Here is a 10,257-nt window from a genome sequence, read left to right as displayed (position 1 = left end):
GTTAAATCATTTTCAAGTTTGATCAAAATTATAGAGAAAAATACTAAGATTTGTAACGTAAAGTGAGTATACTATAAAAATATAATTAAGAAAGAATCTAATGATACTTAGTTGGTATCATAATAATAATTATTTTATCATATAAATTTAGTTAAACTTAAAAAATTTTGACACTCCAAGATTCAAATTTTGTAATGACTTGCAATTTAGAATGGATGGAAGGCTTTTCTGGAGGGAAACTAGACTGGGTCGCAATCTAGCCCATGAAGACCCATCAGCCCATCAGGGATTCTGGGCAAGCGGGAATCCAGCCCAATCTTGACCCTCACAAATCGGTCCTATTTGGGTGAAAAGCCCAAAGCCGGAGCCCACTTGACTGTTCGCGCCTTTCCCCAAACCGCCGCCGCTCGGATCACCTCCCCTTTCCCTCCCGGCGCCGCCACTTCGCCGCTGGCCGTATCTTGAAACCAGTCCGAAGCTCCCGTCTCAGTTCGACGTAGCACGACGACCAAGGCCACCTTAGCATCCAGCCGCGTAGCACGACCAATCGCCTGCGCCGTAGCGCGCACACCTACGTGTCGAGCTATCTTCATCCCTCCGATCGGAAATCAAAGGTGCGTTTGCTTGGAAGGTTCTCGCAGGCGCGGCGACCTCGGTTTCAACCCTCCTCCATGGACGGCCCCGCCGCTGACGGCGCGAGGCTGCCGCCGCCAAGGGCGGGGAGTCGCCTCTGCGTGAGGTGCGGCGAGAGGAAGGCCGCGCTGAAGCGGCCCAAAACCCTAGAACAGGTGCGCCTGCCCTCGCCATCGTCTCGCTTCCGTTGTAATTTGTTGTGATGTTATAGTGAATTTTCATTTTACTTGGGGTAGCTTAATTGTAATAATTTTAGGTTAGGATACCGGTTTCTGCTGTAGTTCTGCAAAGTGGGGGTGAAGAAATGGTGTCCTTTGTGTAATTGTTATGAGTTTTTTTTTGTTAAGATTTTTGTTTATATGATGTTTTATTTACACAGCTTGTGTGATTACTGCATATTTTTGTTCCTTTGAACGTGTACGTTCTATCCTTATGGTGCTTATGTGGATGCCATGGATGTCCTTATGATTTCATCCTTATGTTTATTTAAAACATTGCTTAGATTCTTTCTTTTAGATCTGTAGGGAATGCTTCTATATCGTCTTTGAGGACGAAATTCATCAAACTATTGTCGAGAATTCTTTGTTTAAAGCTGGCGAGCGTGTGGCAATTGGAGCTTCTGGTGGAAAAGGTAAGTCCAAATTTGGACATGCCATCAGTTGGTAAAGAAGTCGCAGATAGTACTATTTATAGCAATGCACATCTTACTTTCAGGTTCTGTACATTTTAAATTCTTAAATATATACATATTTTTTCATAATACATATCTATTCTCTTCTGGAAATAACAACTAAACTACATAGCAATATGGAAGGTGTTACCATCTTCTTTGGAGCCTTATGGCTGTGTCTTTGATCTATTCAGTATAAGGTTTCATAGGTTAAGTGCCATTCTATCATGATTCATGAGCATTATTAAACCATTCATAGTAGTTATTACTGTGCCATTTGAGTTAGCCACAGTACAAAGGAGAGTTTTATCTAGTTATTTATTTATTATGCAATTTCTAGTTGAATACCACATGTCCACATGCTTCTTTCTTGTTTAAATATGCTTGATCTTTCTGCAGATTCCAACATTTCTTTTATTTCTGTAATGCAGATTCAACCGTGCTTGCATATGTGTTATCGGAGTTAAACCGTCATCACAACTATGGACTTGATTTGTTCCTTTTATCCATCGATGAAGGAATCACAGGATATAGAGACGACTCACTAGAAACTGTCAAAAGGAATGAAATACAGGTCCCCCGCTCGCAGAAACACTCGCTCAGTTTTCTGGAACCTTTGGCTGTCAATATTTTACTGTGTTCTATTTAAATTCAGTGAGTTCTACTATTCCCTTGTTGCAGTATGGCTTGCCACTGAAGATTGTTTCCTATAAAGATTTGTATGGCTGGACAATGGATGATATTGTGAAAGCAATTGGTCTGAAAAACAATTGTACTTTCTGTGGAGTTTTTCGACGTCAGGTAGTCTTTACCTGCAAACTTTTCACATCTATCATTAGTTCTTTACTCCATCTTCACAGACAATCCTTTTCTCTGTAGGCATTAGATCGAGGTGCTGCTCTGCTGAAAGCTGATAAGATTGTAACTGGGCATAATGCAGATGACATTGCAGAAACTGTCTTGCTGAACATTCTGCGTGGTGATATTGCAAGGTATATGTTGGTTGTAGCCTTGTAGGACATACTGTTTCCAGAGTTTATTTTTTATACTTTTCGATGATTTTTTGAGGATGTGTTGCTCCTTATAGGTTAAGTAGATGTACCTTTATAACTACTGGTGAAGATGGGCCAATACCAAGATGCAAGCCTTTCAAATACACCTATGAGAAGGAGATTGTCATATATCCTGTCTATGAAATATCTTATATAGTTATATCTTCATTTTTTTTTCTACACTGACTTTATTCAAGTATATTTTAAATCCTTAACTGTATGGCACGTATGCATACTTCAAAAAGCTGGATTACTTTTCCACAGAATGTAATGTCTGGTTCCTTTTCTGTTCAATTCTTTTCATTTTTTCCACAATGAAGCAGTTCACTTTGTTCTAATATCAGAAGATGCTAGGATGGTACTTAAATCAAAACATAGGTCAATCATCACTGTCTGCTCTAGCATTCTAGCATCTATAGGTTATGCTGTGTTTTCTTACACTAATACCATACGCTTAAGTACACTTCTGCTCAACTTCATTCCTCTCAACTTTATTTTATTGACCTGTGTCACGATTATGTTAGAATTGAGAATGGGTTAATTTGGTTATATCATGATCCAGGCATCTATTCACCAAATGCATACCGTGGTTTTGCTCGTGAATTTATTAAAGATTTAGAAAGAATGAGGTAAATAATCAAATTTCTCCATATATTCTATTGATGTCTGAATGTTCTTTCAGTAGCCTTGTTCAGTAGAAAATCAATGTTGCAGGCCTAGAGCTATACTGGACATCATAAAATCTGGCGAAAATTTCAGAATCTCCACAACAACAAGGATGCCCGAGCAAGGAACATGTGAACGATGTGGCTACATTTCTAGTCAGGTATTGTCATGAAATCAATTGAATTCTTTTTATGCATATGGAACATGAATAGTCAAACACTCTGCTTCTGCTAAGACACTTCATAAGCAATGAGTATATTTGAAGAACAGCCCACACAGTGAAGACTAATTCTATTGAAATAGCTTACACATGCATTTTAATGCTTCAAGATGCCTTGTTTACTCCCTAACCTATTCGAAACAGACAATGTGCCATGGGTCCTTAGCTTTGTATGCACGGTATATACTAATTGTTTACCCAATAATTCAAACTGCATGATTTTGCCCTTGTTATATATCTTATAAATCCTTAACATTTTTTGTGGAAGTAACTGAATTTGATGAACTTCTGTTGGGTCAGAAATTATGCAAAGCATGCGTCTTGCTGGATGGATTGAATCGAGGCTTGCCGAAACTAGGCATTGGAAGGACCAAATCAGGTGCTGGAGCTGACAGTGATGGTAAGCAACGCACCAAACGTTCAGAGAGGAGGAATACAAGTCTACAAGGGAAACATGGGAACTTTGATTTCTAGATCTCTACTGCTATTTTGCTCCAAAATTGTAATAATTTTTGATAGTCATTGGCCATTAAGCAGATTTTCTAGTCATTGTTTTATCTGACTTCAGTCTGCATTCGTGAACCAAAAGAATTTCTCTGGCCACAATTTTGACGCCATCTTTAGTTTGCTTTAATCCCAAAAACTGCAATGCTTTGGGGGATACATAAGCTCGGTCACAAGACAACATTTCCATTTTGATGGCAGTGGGTAAGTCTAGAACAGATTATTGACCATTACTAGATGGCATTTAGATGTCTCTTGGGCCATTTAGATGTCTCTTGGGCGGTTCACAGGAATTGTAGTCTACTAATGATATAGGAAGCACTTCATAGATATTAGATTCAATTCATGGGATCTAAACAGGCTTCTATTTGTTTCAGCAAAGTTCTAATTTCGAAAGTTTGAGCAAGGGAAAATGCTAAAGAAAGGCTAAAGTTTAAGGGAAAATGCTAAAGAAAGGCACCTTCTGCATTTCCAATGCCCGATACCAGCTTAGTCACGAAACGCCATTTCCATTGTGAAGTTCTCTTTACGCTGGCTAGAACAGATCATTGGTCACTAGATGCAGTTTAATTTCCTCGTATTTTGATCCATTTCAAAAAAATCATTTTCCAGAGTTGAAAGAGCAATAGAAACGATGCTTTTATCCACAGATTTTCAGTCCCCTAATGCCACCACGATTTTAGCAACGGTATGCCAATTAAAAATCCCTGAACATTCCCAATACCTGAACACCACAATTTGAAACTCGGATGTAAGTGGACAATAAAAAAATCAGAGATCCATGGTACAACAATTACAAAAACATTTAGCATTCTATTTTGCTAGCAATAATAAACTGAAATATACAAAACGAAAGTTTGGTATAAACATGCTTCCCCTATGATCTCACAAAATACTACATTGCATTTTGGACTCTGTTAAAAGTACATGAACCAGTGTTTACTCAAGGGAGTACAACAACAAAAAGGAAAACAAAATCTTTGGCCCATTCTGATCAAGCTTTGGAATCCCTCTACCTCACTAGTCACTACAGTCCCAACCGGCATAGTGGGTTGCTCTTGATGAGGTTGAAATCAACCTGGAAAGAACAAAACATGAATTAGACTCATTAACAGGGAAATATTTCGTCATAACAGTAGCACAGGTACCTTTGGTCCAAACAGGTCCCTTATGTTGTCGATACCATAAAGGATCATCGTTGGCCTGGATTCAGAAACAGAACATTGTGAGAGCATATTTGCAATTATAGAATAAAATACATGAGCGGTTGAACTTGTCCCGGAACAAGTTTGGTGACCTAAAAATGCATTTTGAGAGTCCAGGGACCTGGATGGTACTCCAGGACAAGTTTAGAGACGGTCCATACATTTTACTCTTTGCAATAATTGAGAAAAGGGCCAAAAAAAACGTATTATATCCAAGACTCAAAAGAAGCATGACATTTCACAAAATATATCAAACTATAGTTTTTCTGCTTAGTTCATCAACAGTATTGCAAAGCAGCAATTTAATTTGACAAATCACAACCTCAAAAGTGAGAAAGCACTGTTCTACCTTTCAAGTGAAAGACCCCACGCAATAACATTAACACCTTCTGGCAGTCCCATGGGAAGCAACATCTCTGGCCTGAACATGCCTGAATTACCAACTTCCACCCATTTCTTCAAACCATCATGGTAACTGAAAAAAAAAGTGCAAAAATGAGACGTGTTTGATCATAAAATGAAACTAACAGCAAAGCAAGAGTTGCATCTGACCTGAAAATTTCCATGCTTGGTTCAGTATATGGATTGTAGGCAGGTTTGAAACGCAGCTTGGACATGCCTAAAAACAAGAAAAGAGATGACAATAATTAGGGTTTGCATGACATATATATATTATATTATGAATTGTGATAAAACAGACTATTATTACCTAGACTCGAGAAGAAATCCTCCAATACACCAATCAGATCACCTAGTGTCAAACCATAATCACAGATAAGACCTGAAAAAAGAAACATTGCATGGCAAAATGGTTACATAATACAAGATACGGGAAATATGAAGTAGGTCTGGCTGTCGAGCTTTTGTGTTTCTGGATTCTGTGAACTGAGTTCTGGAATGATTTTGGACGGGATGCCGTCCATATGCTGTAACAGGTGAAACTGTCTTTTAACATAGTTGAAAGGCTGGGGCAATTTGGCCCTAAAACTCTAAAAAAAAGATATGGGAAATATCAGGTGCACAAATTCAATCTCCTATCCAATCTGAATGGCCCAAGTAAAAGGTGGAATCACCCCATCCCCTTCGTCCACCTTTTAATTGGAATAAATCCAATTGTGTTTATGTCAGCTTAAGAGGGATGAGTTAATTCCCACCTCCCACATGGGCCACAATTTGATTCAAGAGAGATTGAGTTTGTGCATAAGTTCACCAATATAATTTTGTGCACCCACAAGATATTCATGAGAAATGCAACATTAGCTACATTCAATGAAAGAAAAGTCTAGTCCTTTTGTGTTGGGTAACAAATAGACGACTACATATAAGCAAGGAAAAAGAAAACTACCTTCTATCTGGTGGAATTCAGCAAGATGAGTCCGGTCAACAGCTTCATTGCGGAAAACCCGATCAATCGAGTAATATCTCTTTGGAGCAAAAGGTTTCTGATCAATGCAACCATAAAAATATAAATGTCACGAACCATTCAATTGGAAATGAAAAAAAAGTAATGCCATTGCCAATAAGTTGGACAAACTAAGATCACCAAAGTTCCAAGTACAGTAAACAACATTAACTGAATTACCTCCTGAGCAAGCTTGTATAACATTCTTGTGGAAACAGCAGTTGTATGAGTACGGAGAAGATTCTTCTCCGCTTCATCCCGTTTCCAGTCATAACCATATCTGCAGACAACAATCTTATATAACCAAAAATTTTAAGCTAATGTGCCGAAATAATATCTGTCATACCCTTTGGAGCCATAACCACCAGACTGATGAACTTGCTTTACTTTCTCAAGATAGTCTTCAGGCAACTGTCTTGTACTTGCTGGGGCTGCAAAATTTGTGATGTACAACTAAGATATACAACCATCTTTGATTATGAGATTGTATAAACATACCTTTCAGGAAAAAGGTATCATGTGAATCCCGAGCAGGATGCTGTTGAGGCTGGAACAGTGCATCAAAATTCCAGAAGCTGGCAAAGAAGCAGAAAAAAAACACGCAAAATTAGGAATATAGGGACGACCCTTAAACCAGCAAGCTGTAATATAATCTAGAAATTCACACAGAGATGTCTAATAGAAGTTTGTTGAAAAAGATAACAAGTATTAGTAACACTTATAAAATGTGGCACATAGAAAGCTGCATCTCTTGTCTTATCTTAAAGCAGCACATCTTCATCTTATCTTAAAGCATATTGCCATCATATGGTTTGCTATATGTATGTGGTTTTTTCTTTGAATGTTAGAAGAACACACCTGCTTTCAACGAAATTGTTGGTTGGCATCTCAGTGAATCTGCACCGACAATACATGAATTAATAATTTTAAAACACTTTGCTGAATACAAATATGACAAACTGTCTTTTATTTACCCCATCATAATAAAGATGTTCTCGATTGCCTCACGAACCTGAAGTAAATCACAAGTTACATGGATTTTCTCAATTTATCAGTAAAGTGGTATGGAAAATTGCAGAAACTGTAGGGGTACCTCCATCAAAGGCTGCACATAACCTTTGGCTATAGGTTGTCCTTGAGCTCCATAATTATAGTCTTTGAATTCAAGATCCTTCCAGTCACCACTAAAATGACAGAAAGTCATTCCAAAATAAAAATATCACAACTTGCCCAGATAATGAAGCAGACATTCTATCAAGATCCAAATAAAAACATTCAGAAACAGATCATGTGGTATGCAATGATTGACAAAAATGCACATTGAAAATAACAAATTAACATGATGAACAGATAATACCAGGCAGGCAAACTAAAATGCAGCCTGAAATGTTTCATTTTATATGCATCAAACTAGTAATTTGATCAAATAGTCACCAAACTAACTTGGGAGAAATGATATAAACTTACCTCCTAAGGTGTTCTGTTGTCACATCAGTAGCCAAAGTTTTTCTCTTTAGAACAAACTCAGCTCCCTTCTTTAGAGAGTACCAAATTGATTTCCTGTTAACCATCAAGAATGAACCAATCTGTACTACCACAATAGTACATAGTAGAAAAAGATGTAGTACAAAAAGGAACCCATCTCCTCAGATCCAATATACTTACTCTTTCGTAATAAGTTTCCTTCTCTTCAAATCATCAATCACTTTATCAGGAACAACCTACATCAAAATGCTTTTCCTTTTTATAAGGCGAAGAGCGCAGAGCAACATGAAGAGGCAAATACCAAACAGTATTTTTAGTATAAATTTAGTATAATATTTTTTAGTACAATATATACACTGCATTTGTAGAGAATACTTGGAAGTAAATGCTGATGCTCCATGGTGCTAAAAAGGATCACACAGTGAGCTGTATAACAAACAAAAATATTTGTGCGGTGGCCAAACAATTCAGGAAATGATTCCTATTGACAATGAGCTGAGAGAGGGATGGGGGGGGGGGGGGGGGGTCAAATGATGAGCCAAGAGTACACAAACCTCCCCATTCTCTAGTCTTCTAAGCTGCTCTTGTAACTCATCCTTTACGCTCTCAACCTGAATAAAAAAAATGAAGAACAAGTGCCGCATGTGAAATCTTATCTTAAGATAGAAGCTGAACCACAGATAAAAGCACAACACACAGGGAAAAACCAACTCGAGCCAATACTTGGGCCTGCTTGGATGAGCTTGGGCTAGTTACTAGTTGGGCTAAAAATTAGCTCAAATTAACTAAGGTTGGCTAGCTAGTTGGCTAACAAATAGTTAAAGGCTTAGCTAAAAAAATAGCCCACCTATTAGCCCTCCTGTTTAGATCCACTAGAGGTAATTTTAGCTAGCTAGCAATTAGCACTTGTATCAAGCAGGCCCTTATTATGTGCAGTAAAATTAAGGGTCTGTTTGGATACATGAGCATTAGCTAGCTAAAAATCAGGTCTAGTGCATCCAAACAGGAGAGCTAATAGGTGGCCTAATTCTTTAACCAAGTCGTCAACTATTGTTAACCAACTAGATAGCCAACCATATCTAATTTGGGCTAATTTTTAGCCCCAACTATTAACTAGGCAGGTGTCCAAACAGGCCCTTAGAGCATCTCCAAGGGTTTTGCATTTGAGTAATTTGTCAAAAAGCTCCAAAAGAGGTATCCAACAGTTTTGCATTTGGAGTTTGCAATTTGGGCAACTTGGCAAATGAGGGAGTAAACTTGGCAAAAATGTCAAGCTGTGGACGACTTTGCAAACCCGATCGCGCGAGCAAAGTCACGCGCGAGGAAAGCACGCGCGCCTGGAGACCTTCTATTTTTATCCTTTGCCAAGTCCAAATGCCAATTCCCTTGGAGATGGCCTATTTTTATCCTTTGCATTTTGTTATGGGAGTTTGCAAATAGCAACAAATGCCAAGTCAATTTGCCAAATCCTTTGGAGATACTCTTAGTAGTTACTACATCAATATTTCAATCATTTGGGTATAGATATGGATAGAAATTCGAGAAAAATAACTATGGCAAACAATATATCTTATAAAGTTGCTTGCTGCAGCTGTCTACATGCCCACATTGCACAATCACAACAAATCCAAATCCATACCTTCCTAAGGACCAAGTCCTTGTTCCCCTTCTCGAACCCTATCCACTTGTTCCTCGCAGCTGCCTTCATGCCAACATCGAAAGCATCTCCCAATTTTGCCTAAGCACACCAAATCTACACATCAGTACCCGGCAAAAGCAAAACCCTCCAGTGAAGTCTAACACCTGGAAACAAAAACCTCACCTTGAGAGCGTCTTTGGAGGCGCCCTCCGATGGGATTGCGGCGACGAGCTGTGCCTCTGGGGAACCCTTGGCGGCGTAGCCCTTGGCCTCTTCGGTGAGCACCCATGTCTCCTTGACGATGTCCTGTGGGAAGGTACAAGCAAGAGCCCCTCCGTCAAGCCTCGGGGTTGGCGACAAAGCCTGGTGTTCGACGGTGGAAAGAGCGGTAGGAGCGTACTGTGCTTTCGACGATGCGGAAAGCTGAGAGGCTCTTAATAACGCCCTCGAGCTCGAGGTGGGAGACGCCGAGTGAGGAGGCGAAGGAGCGGGAGTCGGGGACCTCGCCCGCGGAGTTGAGGTGGGCGAGGAGACCGGCCTCCACGTCGGCCGCCGGCGACTTCTCCGCCATGGCGCAAAGCAGGTGGTGGCGGCGGCGGCGGCCGAGGCTTACGCGAGTCAGATGACAGAAGGGAAAGAGGTCGTCTCGGAAAGTCGTGGGTTTGGGCCCCCGAATCAATTTAAAGGGCTCGTTTCGTAGCTTCCACGTTTCAACCTTAAGGCCCGACTCGGCCCACGGCCTACTACGCTAGTGATGAGGACCGCCGCGGCCCGCGGGCGC

The 10,257-nt window shown here is 39.8% G+C and overlaps 2 protein-coding genes across 2 annotated transcripts; one reads left to right on the top strand and one right to left on the bottom strand.

The window, feature by feature from the left end:
• LOC8075190 (cytoplasmic tRNA 2-thiolation protein 1) lies at positions 372–3,875 on the top strand. The gene is made up of 10 exons (XM_002454549.2): positions 372–788; positions 1,150–1,264; positions 1,735–1,877; positions 1,985–2,104; positions 2,183–2,295; positions 2,391–2,483; positions 2,582–2,622; positions 2,918–2,984; positions 3,070–3,181; positions 3,542–3,875. The coding sequence occupies exons 1-10, from the start codon at positions 672–674 to the stop codon at positions 3,713–3,715; spliced, it is 1,095 nt and encodes a 364-aa protein (XP_002454594.1). The 5' UTR covers positions 372–671; the 3' UTR covers positions 3,716–3,875.
• LOC8078912 (phenylalanine--tRNA ligase alpha subunit, cytoplasmic) lies at positions 4,498–10,132 on the bottom strand. Its single transcript, XM_002452826.2, has 18 exons — positions 9,877–10,132; positions 9,660–9,782; positions 9,477–9,575; positions 8,392–8,448; positions 8,018–8,073; positions 7,820–7,912; positions 7,446–7,536; positions 7,327–7,364; positions 7,211–7,249; positions 6,851–6,927; positions 6,699–6,783; positions 6,533–6,632; positions 6,296–6,392; positions 5,660–5,731; positions 5,503–5,569; positions 5,300–5,425; positions 4,894–4,948; positions 4,498–4,823 (listed from the first exon to the last, which is right to left on the bottom strand). The coding sequence occupies exons 1-18, from the start codon at positions 10,045–10,047 to the stop codon at positions 4,773–4,775; spliced, it is 1,497 nt and encodes a 498-aa protein (XP_002452871.2). The 5' UTR covers positions 10,048–10,132; the 3' UTR covers positions 4,498–4,772.

The sequence above is a fragment of the Sorghum bicolor genome, chromosome 4, assembly GCF_000003195.3.
Source record: "Sorghum bicolor cultivar BTx623 chromosome 4, Sorghum_bicolor_NCBIv3, whole genome shotgun sequence".
NCBI lineage: Eukaryota > Viridiplantae > Streptophyta > Magnoliopsida > Poales > Poaceae > Sorghum > Sorghum bicolor.
This window is presented reverse-complemented; position numbering and strand designations above follow the sequence as displayed.

What these genes read in the sequence shown, in the direction of transcription:
- LOC8075190 (XM_002454549.2), top strand. Translation starts at nt 672, where the DNA reads ATGGACGGCCCCGCCGCTGACGGCGCGAGGCTGCCGCCGCCAAGGGCG. An exon ending in CTGCGTGGTGATATTGCAAG is followed by an intron (nt 2,296 to 2,390) that starts GTATATGTTGGT and finishes TGCTCCTTATAG; the next exon opens with GTTAAGTAGATGTACCTTTA. An exon ending in TATGAGAAGGAGATTGTCAT is followed by an intron (nt 2,484 to 2,581) that starts ATATCCTGTCTA and finishes ACTGTATGGCAC; the next exon opens with GTATGCATACTTCAAAAAGC.
- LOC8078912 (XM_002452826.2), bottom strand. Translation starts at nt 10,047, where the DNA reads ATGGCGGAGAAGTCGCCGGCGGCCGACGTGGAGGCCGGTCTCCTCGCC. An exon ending in TCCGCATCGTCGAAAGCACA is followed by an intron (nt 9,783 to 9,876) that starts GTACGCTCCTAC and finishes ACCTTCCCACAG; the next exon opens with GACATCGTCAAGGAGACATG. An exon ending in AACATCTTTATTATGATGGG is followed by an intron (nt 7,250 to 7,326) that starts GTAAATAAAAGA and finishes TTGTCGGTGCAG; the next exon opens with ATTCACTGAGATGCCAACCA.